The sequence below is a fragment of the Scardinius erythrophthalmus genome, assembly GCF_964197995.2.
Source record: "Scardinius erythrophthalmus genome assembly, chromosome: 14".
In the NCBI taxonomy this organism is placed as follows: Eukaryota; Metazoa; Chordata; class Actinopteri; order Cypriniformes; family Leuciscidae; genus Scardinius; species Scardinius erythrophthalmus.
In genome coordinates this window covers 9,555,339-9,567,168 of record NC_138234.1, presented here as the reverse complement: position 1 = coordinate 9,567,168, position 11,830 = coordinate 9,555,339, and the positions used below count along the sequence as shown (strand labels likewise).

Sequence of the window (11,830 nt, the reverse complement as noted above, 5' to 3'; positions counted from 1 at the left end):
CCATCTTTGGTCCTAACCAGTCATTGGGGGTAAAATCCCCTGGGACGCATGAAATGAAATGTGCAGGCAGACTTCTTCCAATCCATCGTGTCCTACAAAATTAGAAGCACTGATAATGCATCCTTTTTATAAAATGGAAGCATATATCTGTATGTGAGGCAATTTGATGCATTTCTTTTCATTAAAGTAGTATAGTGCAACAGCCACCATACATGTACAGTATGTGTAGTCACAGCACAGAGTACAGCACTCAAAAGTTACAGTAGAGAGCAGTCTGACCCCTACTGTACCTTTTTTCCTCCCTGAAGTTTCTGATACAGTTTTTCTTGATTGTTTACACACATTTTCTGAAAGCATGCCTCATATTCTCAGAACTCTACACACAAATCAAAAAACACACACACAATGGGCAAAACCCCTCAATTCTCCTGCAAAATGAAACTTTACATTCAAAACAATGTTATTTCTTCTCAAAATGGTATTTTGTTTTCAAATGACACACACAAACCATCATATGAATAGACATTTATAAGAACCAGTTGAACACTGATGTGTTCAGTGTAAAACACTATGATGAATGGAAAACACTTCTTCTCCATCCATCATAATGACTTAGGTATTTTCTTGTTCAGTGTTACACTTACTACAGACAGTACATACATAAATGTTGTAAAATATCTGAGAATATTGTTTTTATACTCAGAACACACAAATACACGGTAACAAATACATTTTATTGTTCCCACAAAAACAATGTACACAGTGTACATCCCAACCAATTAAAAAGTTGTACATAGAGTTGTCTACATACAAAACAACAGAAGAATTGCCTGTGTACATTTACAGTAAAAAATGTTGGCATCCATTGCCCCATTGAAGAGCTGACCTGTTGCTCTTTTATGCTAAAGCTCTGATTGTTAATTGTAAAACTGTGTGACGGGTGTTTGCCCATATGAAGAGTCAGTGTGCATATTTGAATGGCAGTGTGTTCCTTGTGAAAACAAGAGATTTTCTGCATGAAAATTGTGCCATAAGCAGAGAATTGTGTGTAGTGTTTTGAAAATGGTTTTAGAACTGCAATTTGAGTGTAAAGCAGGAATTGTCCTTGTAGTTTCGCAGAATTGGTTCAGGGGGTTCGTGAATGCGTTACATGTTGTGCTCATTGTGTCTCAAGTACCAGTATTTGTGTGTAAACAATTGAGAAAAACTGTAATGGAAGCGACGGTGAAGTGACTCTCAAGTTTGGCTGTACTCGTCGCCCAGCCTCCTTAGTCATAGCCTACCATGGACAAGAACATGGTCAACTAAAAAGGCACAAATCTCATCTGAGACTGCTTGTCTTTTTGCCCTCCCCCTTCTCCTCCCCCTCTCATCTTATCCCTTTCATCGATATATTGAAGGTTCTCGATTGCTGTGTGACCAGTTTTGACTCTTTGTGTTTCCTCCTGGGTGATTGTGTGCTAATTGAGCTGAAGCTGTGCTGAATGCTAGTGCTTTCTAAATTACAACATTGTGTACGGCAATGATAAATGAAGGGATATGTGTGTAAAGTTTTGCAGTGAAAGTTCAAGAAATCTTACTCATGTGTCAAAACTGGGCAATAGTGTTTATAGTTTGGGGAAAAGGGTGTGCTTTTTGATGAATGGTGTTATGGTTTTGAAATTTTAGGGTTAGGGTTAGTGTTTCAGCAATCGAGTAAAACTGTAACATGCCTTAACACACCTTAGATACACATTACTTATTATACTAGATCGATCTTGTTTAATTACAAGCCAGGTTGGTTTGAAAATAAGTAAAAAGACATGCATTAAAGTAATGAATTAATAATGCAGTGTGATGTTAAATTAAAAAAAATTCCACATATAAATACGTGATGTTTTTTTTCTCCAGCTATTGACTTTTATCAACCATAAAAATATAAAATCTTATTTTTCAATAATAATGGATGAAAAAGAAAAAAACATAAAATGCTCATCTTTGGAAATACTTTATTTCTTGTCTTTTACAACAATACTACTGAAAATACACCAAATGCATATTTGTCAAACAAGCCATAAGGCTGTATTTAAAAAACACTGGACTGTGAGGTTAAGTTCACTTGAAAAGCTCCAGCAGAAAAGAGAATCAAGTCATCTGTAATAATATACAATAAAGAATAATCATAACAAAAAAACAGTGTATTTTTCTGTTACATACTATAATGCATCTGTGCAGTAATATAAAATTACACAACAGTTATATCCTACAGTATAATACACTCAATCAAATAGCGATCCATAGGCAGCCTCTGAAAAAAAAAAATGACATAGACAGACACAGACACTGCTGCTGCACCGCAGAATAAGTAAATGTGGAGAAATGCAAGTAATCAAGAATGAGTTTTTACATCATGGCCTAAATGTGATGATAAAGGAATGGTCATGAGGTCACCAAAGTCATCATGTGCTTACAAGATTTCATGGCAATCTGCACAATTAGACAATATCAAATACAATGTCAAATTTTACATTCTGGTCTAATGGTTGTGCTACAGGGAATGTCATGAGGTCAACAAAAATGACATGATTCATTGCTCAGCAAAATACAAAAATTGGTTCATAACATTTGTTGTATGCAAGTCAAAAGTTTGGCCTGATGTTGGTGCAAAAGGAAAGGTCACAGGGTCACCACAATCAAGGGGAGTCTCTCTTAAAAGAGTATGAATACACTACCCAAATATCATGTGAGCCCAGTAATTACATCTGGTAATATCATACATGCTAAGTTGACATTTTTGGCTAAGATTGGTGCACCTATACTGGTAGGTTTGTGCATCTTCATTGAACTGTGCAATGTGCTTACTAAATTTAGGACATACTAGCTTTGGGACATACTACTTTGTCATCTTAATGGACAGATCTGTCGCGTGCATCATGTCACCGTTAACTGCCCTGTCAATCATCTTGTTAAAATTCTCCATTCAATCTAATTTTATTTTCTACCGTTTCGGAGAGAAATGTAGTTGCACGTTGATCTGCCAGTCGTGGGTCTTTCATGCGGAGACTCTCCTCATGTGTTTGCAATTTGAATATAATGATGTAAAAGTTAATGGCTAAAACGTATCTTTACAAAAGTCCACAATGCATCTGCAGATGCAATATAATGTAGACAACACTGAATAAATACATTTTCGTCAGGTTAGATACTGATAATTAATCACTCTAACCCCTTTATCTAAACCTCTCTACATAACCGCTGGATTCACGCGTCCTCCATGTCTGTAGTTTTTTAACACTTTTCACTCGTGTTTGTAGTTCTAACCGAATCCTCGTCCAACGCGCGATGGGTTGTGGGCAATATTAGCCGTTATAGTGTGCATCGATCTGCACTTCGGATTCTGACCGGAAATAGTAGACCATCCGGGTATATTTGGAACACTCATTTCAACGATTTGGGACGTACTAATTCTATTTTCGAATGCTATTTAGGATGGATAGTATGCGAATTGGGACGCACCTACAGTTTGAATTTTCAACAAGATATAATGCACACAGATTTTGATGAGGTAAATCAGCATACTAATAATACACAGATATAGGGCAAGTCCATTTCCTTCAACACAGTCCTTCGTTCAGCTTCCATCTGGGGAAATACAGAAAACAATAATAAGAGGCTGAATTTCAGCTGTTTTAGCATAAATAAAATACACAAATAAATTACTAAGAATAACAGTATTAGGGGGTTATTCCAAAAACTAACAAACATACATATTAATAAATAAATAAATGACCTAAATTGTGTTTTCCTCTTCATCCTCACTGGTGTCTGGACTACTGAGGCCACTTTGATCTTCCTCTTCAACATGTAGAAGGACAGAGGCCTCAGGACCTAAGGCAGTCTTATACTGTTGGAGGACCACTTGGAACCTTTCTGACACCTCTGACAGTCTTCTTCTTAAGAGACAGCAAAGTCCCTCATTTCCCTTGTCTACGTCTCAAAATACAAAAGAGATTACATTAAAGACAAACTATGTTAAGATTATTCAATAAGGCCAAAGAACTAACCTATTAAAATCTACATAGCAGGATGGTTGCCATTTTTATGTGTATCGCTGACATGGGACCAGGCTAGCTTCTGTATAAAACGACTTGAGGCAACATGACGGCTCACTGAGATGACTTTATGGAGGGAGGCCCAAAGCAGCATATAAGCGTTTTGTGCCCATGTCTGATAGCTGTTTTAAGTTAACAGTTTTCTTCTTCACTACAGTTATGCTGAAGTAACACATTGTGTTAGTTCCTGACCATCAAGGTTTTCTATGTTGACTGGAGGAAATAATAATAAGATTAATCTTGATGTTATGCTAACCCCATGTAACATATCAGGACACAAATTACAATGGTCAAAATTCTTTTGTTCATTTACGCTTTCAAGTAACAGCCATAATACAACATATCTGCACATCTTTCAAGCATCAATCTTTACAACCTTACTGACTTGTTACCATAGCTACAGTAACAATTGTAATCCCCATTTTATGTATATCCCAAAGGACCACGGCAAAGAGAGCCATAACCGTTCTACTCCATCCAAGTTCTGTGACTGATGTGTTTTTTTGTATGTTTTTTTTAAACACATTAGATGGACAGGGTTTTAATTAAACTTACCCTCCTCAGCCAACTTGTTCTTGAGAACCATTGCCAGGCTCTGCAACCACGTGCAGTGTTGTGCCATCTCCAACACCAAAACGCTTGTTTCCTCATGCAGTCGCCTTGTTAACATCACTTGGTCGTGCACTCGTTTCTTGATCGAAATATTTGCTAAGAATCAATAACAGTTACATGTATCCATGAGACAATCTTGCATAATCACTGCAAACATTGACTTTTTTTTAATCAAATCGATACATAAGAAAACTGAAAATACACCATTAAACTAAATTAATATTACAACACTCAATATGTAACATGCATGCCTTAGTTCAGTATACTCTATAAAGCAGAACTGTAAATAAATTCCTGTGAAGCATCTACAAACAGACATACCACTGCCATGAACCTCCCACGGCCATATTTGAGACACAGTACTCTCTCCAGTTAGGGAATGCTCCACCACAGCTACGTCAATGTTTGTTGCCGATTCTAGTACAAGATCATTGTATTTCTGTATCTCCTGAAGAAGGAGTTTTTTGTCTTCTGCCAGCTTCCTTCGAAGGCGATGGCGAAACTTGCTGCTGTCTAGAAAGACATGAAGTACAGAGGCAGAGGTTTTTGACAGAACTCTTCAACAATAAAAAAATTATAGCACCAAAAAATTGAAAAGCAAAGCTGCAGTTATTGAAAACATAATGAAATACAGTATGTGAAAATTATAATGTAGACTGACATGGGAAACAAATTGTCCAAGGTGTAACATTTAGGGGGGAATCTATTTGCATGATTTTCATGATTGCCTGAAAATAATAATTGTGCATTAATTAATTTAGAATTGGCAGTTTTTTATCTAAATACGTTCCCCTTCCACGGAGGCCTCTATGTTGCACCTCCATGTTCCTACAGTAGCCCACAACGGACAAACAAACACTAGATAGTACCTCTCACATTTTCTCGTCGGCTACCGTAGCTTGGAAAGATAGAGGTGAGGGAAGCTGGTTGCAATCGTCAAACCTCACTGATAGATGCCACTAATTCCTACCACTAAATCCTACAGACTGGTCATTTAAAGAACAGAATTCAACGATTGAGCTGAACTGTGCTACTACACTTATTTGCTAATTCCATGTTGGTGGAGTAGGATGCATACAGTAGCCTGAACTTATCAACCTATTATATTATATTATATAGTTATACCATTCTGACGGTAGAGGGTTCGCTTCCGGTGCCTCACACTAAGGTAGAGCCCCTCAATTGACTGCTGAAGTCCTCTGTGTGTGGTGCCTTGACTGGCACGAGATGTATCAGGTGTCTCTGTAGAAGATATAACGAAAGCAAATTCACTGTTAAAACAACACAGAACCGTTTCTCTGCTTGAATTTCATGTAAAACCTTTTAATCAAACTTATTTAAACTTTGTATGTGCACTTCCTGCAGGAAACTGGAATATACTAATAAACCTGACATCATAAATGTGGCATCACATTAGATGATGATCAACCTACTATTTTTTGCTGCTCTTTAATATCAAACATAAAATTTAGATTGTAGAAAGGGATGTTTGTTGTTTCTTTTATCTGGTCATGCTTACCACCAGCTGCCCATTCCTTTACATCAGATAGCCACTGTGACACCACTTCATCTGTGCAATCTAGCTCTGTTTTTAGGTCAGCTAGCCTTGCAGTCTCATCATGGAGTCTCTGACAAGTCTGATGAACAGTGTTATACAATAATAAGGATTAAAACTTGATTAACAACAGGCCAAGTAAACACAACAAAAGGACACACAAAACAATTAATATGAGACTTACCTTCACATATCTTGTGGAAAGTGCCTGATGTAAAGAGATATTTTTTTTCTCGTTCCACCCCATTGCATGCAACGTAAGCATGTCCACCCGTGCTGTTGAAAGCAAATAATGAGGTTATGATGATCAATCTAAAAATTTTTTACAAGAATATTGCAAACTCCGGTCACCTGCTTTGGACATATATTTGGTCGTCAGGGCACAACGTGAGAGGTAGCTGTTCACTTGCTCCACCTCCTCACCAGCGGTAGTCCCTGCTCCTTCCTGGTTCCTGCCACTCCAATTAATCTGTTAGTAAAGGGTGGAAGAAATTCAATTTAATTTTATTTATATAGCCCAATATCACAAACCACAATTTGCATCAAAGGGCATTACATTCCATGCAAGAAATGGTTATGCAAAAACACAAGATAACATAGTGTAGCTTAACTTATATTTAATATTATTAATGTGCTTGTAAATATTACAAATGTACATAAGATGCCAAAATATTATACACACCTCACACTTAGTAGCATGGGCTCGAGCATGCATTACACTGAGAAAGGGTTTCATAGTGGTCAGTTCCTGAAGAGCAGGAAGGACACTAGCAACTTTCTCCAGGTATGGCCAGTATTTGCATGCCACGTCCATTGCGAAGAATTGTGCCTTGGCTGGCATGAGCTCCTTCTGAAGGTACAGAGGGTAGGCAAATATCTCCCCCCTGTACATATTAAGGGCTTTCAAAAGGAACCCATGGCGACACACAGCAACCTCCATCCCCTCTTCATCCAATTTTGAAGCCCTCCTTGAAGTTTCCCTCGCTGCTGTCCACTGGGAGTCCCCACATGTGCCTCTTCCCTGTGTCTATGAAACACAAAACAAACACGACAAATCAAATAAAAGCAATGGTGTCATTCAATATATGGCATTTTGATTTTGTAATTGATATGCAGGAGTAATTGAAGTGGGGGTTACGTTTATTATTGTAACAACTATTTTGTCAACTTGCATTTTTCACTGCTTTCTGTATGGTGTCGACAAATCTAGACACCGCGCTGTCTTCAGCCACAAAGAGCCCCTCAAAAAAGCCAGGATCATCAGAGCTGAGGAAGAAAGAAAAATAGAAAATCCATTCATGAAATATATGAAGTAAGAAAATAAATCAATAAAAAGACTGGAAGAAAGATCACCTTCCGTTTCGGCGAAAGCGATATAGCTTTCTGTTTCCATCTGCTGAAACAGCCAACATTTCTGGTGTGCAGGCTGGGCAGGTGAAAGGAGCACTACAGCAGAGCTGGTCTTCCTCAAATGATGCATACGAAAGCTCTAAGAAGCTACGCTGCAGTGCATCGCCGTTGATAGATCCAGACTGGAAAATATATAGAATGAAATAGTATTTTGATATTGTCTGCTTATGGAATTTTTTTTATAAAATGGTAATAACATTTACACTTACTCTTCCTCCACACTTAGTGCGATGTTCCAGCAGCTTTGCGAAGGCTTGTCTGGAGAATCCCGGAGAGATGATCTTGAGTTCCTGAAAGGAGCTCAAGAGGTCCAGTGTATAAAGTGTGGAATTGGTGACGGAGGCTGGCCAATATCCACTTCTTAGGAGGTCTTTAAAGTCAGGGGTCCACTGCTGCTGGCATGTTTGACATTCATACAATGGCTGATGCAAGTCAAAACGCCCTTGGAACAAAAAAAAATAATTAAAAATATAATACACATTTACCACATACTTAATTTTACAACACTTAGTTCATTATGCACATTGTGAATGGTTAAGAGACATTGCGCAAGTTCCTATAATCCCACATTTATATTTTCAAATTCACTAAATTCCACACTGCTGTGTTGATTGGACATCATGCTGGAAAGATGCTAGGACAAAAAAAAAAAAAAAACCATCTGTCTTTGTTTCAGTTAATAACATTACCATGTGCTATTCCATATTTCTGTCACTTCTGCAATTGTAAGCACAATGCCACAGCACAATAGTGTGAAAAACATCACATCTACAATATATATATATATATATATTTATTTTATTTTTTTTACCATTGATGGTAATTAAAATCACTGGTTTGCCTGGTAACACAGTGAAGTTTGTGCCTCCACAGGAGCAGTCTGGCACCTTCACAGTTGGCAAAATGCAAGCTGGCAAAAAGAAGGAAAACCAATAATTTAGATTATCTGTAACTGTCTGCAGACACACATTGAACAGCAAAATTAAAGCTTTCGTGAGAACGTACCTTGCTCATGGGTGCAATATCCATCCTCCCCTTTAATGATGCATGTGGTCGGAGGAATGGCTTCAAAAAAACCACGAATCATGCATTCCCTGTTGTGGAGTGGATGTTTTTTGTGATGCAATACATCACAGTCCCCACAGAACCACTCCTCAGGAAGACACTCCCTGCACCTAAGGAGAAAATTATATATATAAAATTAATATTATAATATAATACATTATTATATGTTATATGAATAACTCATATAAAGTACTGTACACTCTATTTAAGCTATTTACCTTTTACTAGGTTTGATTTTATTGTATAGGATTGCGTAGTGCCTCAGTGTTTAGCACTGTCACCTCACAGCAAGAAGGTCCTAGATGTACTTTTCTCATTAATGTGTTTTTCATCTGGGTATCTAAGTCTTCTCCCATCCCAAAAGACATGCATCTTAGCCTATAAAGCAGGGCACTCTGCAAACCTACCCTGGGTAATTGAAGTTTGATATTAATGAAAACCAACCTAATAACAGCAGGCTCGTTGCAAAGGCAACACAGGGGATGACCAACAGCCTCTATTGAAATAAGGCATTTTAGGTGGTATGGTCTTGCTTCTTTCCAGCGCTCAGAGGCTTTCTGCTGCCGAAAAGACCATGATGATGCAGAGCTACTTTGAGGCTGAGCAGCAGAAGGACATGACGCCAAAATATCAGAGAGCCTCTCCATATTTTTTTCTGTAAAGAAAATCCAAAAATAAAGCGGTAAGGGATAATTTAGATAAGGAACAATTAAAAGTCAACTGATCAGTATTAGAATGAACACTTTTTTTATACTGTGCAAGCTTAAATTAATCACTGTGAATTACCAAATTCCCCTTGAGGATTTAGTTTTGTTGAGATTGCAGTAAGTGGAACCTCCACACTGGATGACAGGGAGCCCTCAACCGTGGGGTATGTGGCTGTAAAACAGCACATAGAAGAATAAGAACAAGTTAGGCTATCACACTCTATTCTTGTTCTTCTTTTCAAACTATATACTAAACAATTTATGAAATCAGACATATTTTTGTTAAGTACTTGGTAGTGTCTTCTACAATAGTGTCACTAATGTTTTTTTAGTTATTTGAATATCTTAAACTCTCAATAAACAATTACAGTGTTCTAATTTGAGTTGGTCCAACATTATCATTGTAAATTCCTCCTACAAATGTCAAATAATTCAGATATAACCTGTAGCGGAGGCATGGCGTCGCCCTCCTCGCCTCCCCCTCGGCTTACCACGTCCTACAGAGTCCCTTTTAGAGGTGTGTGGAGGGTCTCGTACACGTTTCCTCTCATCAGCTGCTCTCTGTGTATTGGAGTGAATATTTCTTGTAAGACTGATGTTGATAAAAGTACGGTAACCAAAAGGCAGGTAACTTGTGAAAGGAAAACACAACATAGTGTGTTAGTAAGGTGTTGAACAGCTTAAATGAGCCTTGGAATAGATTCTCCAAGTCTCTGTAACTCAGAGGGATGGAACTGCATATACTACTATTATTATTATTATATTCCCTTATTAACACGTCACAGAACATGGCAGGATGCATCATGCAATATACCTGTATAAAATCTTCTGCACTCATCATTCTTACATATTCCTCATCACGTTTTACTTTAATTTATGTTTGTTTTTATAAAATGATTGAGGTGTACAAAAACTCTAACCTTGGCTTCAGCTAGAATGTGTTCATGTTTCAGCTCCAGAGCCATGCGTCTCCCCTCTTGGTAGTGGGGATCCTTTGAATCAAGTTTATGCTTGGTGGCCATTGCAATGCAGTCAGATACAGACAGACAGTCAGATACAGACAGACAGTCAGATACAGACAGACAGACAGTCAGATACAAACAGACAGACTGACAAAGATGGGTAAGACAGACAAGTAGTGCTAGACAAAGACAGACAGGGAGGAAAGAAAGAGCAATAGATAAAGACTGTGAGATAGATAAAGATTGAGGATGAAAGAGAGGATGTAAGATATAGAAAATAATGAAGAGATAGAGGTTGGCTCTTAAAAGTGCCTTTGGGTTTTGAAAATCAGGTTCGGATAGGTTCGACAGGTGATATGTTTGACAGGATCTGCATGGAGAACAACAGAAAATGTTAATTATGTAGTGTTGTTGATATAAGATTTAAAAAGTGTACCCTAATAGTGAGTGATTCCCATTTTCTTGTAAATGCTTAGGATAAATAAATACAGATTCACGTTGTTTCTATTTCCTGTGCTACTGTTAAAAGTCGCGTAAGTTAACATTTTTTTTTAAAGGCGCGTAACATGTGCCTGGGGTTCGCCATAAAGGCAGCGTTATGTGCAGTATAACGTTAGACCAAGTGATAATATTGTTATTACTAACACATTACAGTGACGTTGAGTGTGAACCACGATGATCGAGAGAAAATCACATCATCTAAATGTCCCCAATTACTATTCCCCCAATAAATTCTCAATAAGCAGTTACACGTCCAAAATATATGTGGACTACATCATGTGGACATGATATATATATCACAACATGTTTTTTTTATGTGGAAATAGGCTAACGTTACTCATAATTTTATTTTGTATATATACATCTACAGCTATATATCTAGGCTTAGAACATGTTTTTTTTTTTTTAACTCGTAATTTTCTTCATTTTGGACGTGTAAATAATGCTTATGAATTCATCTTGCTTATTAGACTGTTGTAAGCGACTTACCGTGGTGGAATCGCGCTGGGCAATGGTTTCTGCGATGGTCGCACACAGTGACGTGTTGCACAAAATTGCGCCAAAATATCAATCATAATTAAAAGTACAGTCTTAATATTTTATATCCGTGCTCAATTTTAAAGGGGTCAGCATAAATGTCCAAGTGAAGGAAAAACGAGTATGTAGCCATTACATTTAAACACATATCACTTCCCAGAATACATCCATCTCTTTGCGAAAGGATATGTCCATATAAAGTAATATAAACATTTCTGCAGTAGGCTATATAATTAATTTATTACAACTGCATAAACAGTATTGAGATGAAAGTTCTATAAAAGTAGGCTATTCTTTTTTTCTTTTTTCTTTTTTGGGGCGCAGAAAAAAAAGAAAAGTAGGCTCACTATAAGCCATTGCAATTTGAAATAACATCGACAATTATAAAAT

The 11,830-nt window shown here is 37.4% G+C and overlaps 1 protein-coding gene across 2 annotated transcripts; it reads right to left on the bottom strand.

The window, feature by feature from the left end:
* Positions 1–1,971: 1,971 nt before the first annotated feature.
* Positions 1,972–10,812, bottom strand: LOC308701934 (uncharacterized protein). 2 transcript variants are annotated; one of them, XM_081384412.1, is made up of 18 exons: positions 10,361–10,812; positions 9,884–10,001; positions 9,520–9,612; positions 9,178–9,388; positions 8,674–8,843; positions 8,480–8,578; positions 7,878–8,110; positions 7,612–7,790; positions 7,431–7,524; positions 6,941–7,285; positions 6,610–6,727; positions 6,443–6,534; positions 6,223–6,340; positions 5,829–5,945; positions 5,025–5,216; positions 4,647–4,799; positions 3,770–3,972; positions 1,972–3,621 (listed from the first exon to the last, which is right to left on the bottom strand). In XM_081384412.1, the coding sequence occupies exons 1-17, from the start codon at positions 10,460–10,462 to the stop codon at positions 3,770–3,772; spliced, it is 2,637 nt and encodes an 878-aa protein (XP_081240538.1). In that variant the 5' UTR covers positions 10,463–10,812; the 3' UTR covers positions 1,972–3,621. The 2 variants fall into 2 exon arrangements, with proteins under 2 accessions (XP_081240538.1, XP_081240537.1); XM_081384411.1 differs by having other exon boundaries at positions 3,770–3,966; positions 10,361–10,599.
* Positions 10,813–11,830: the final 1,018 nt, after the last annotated feature.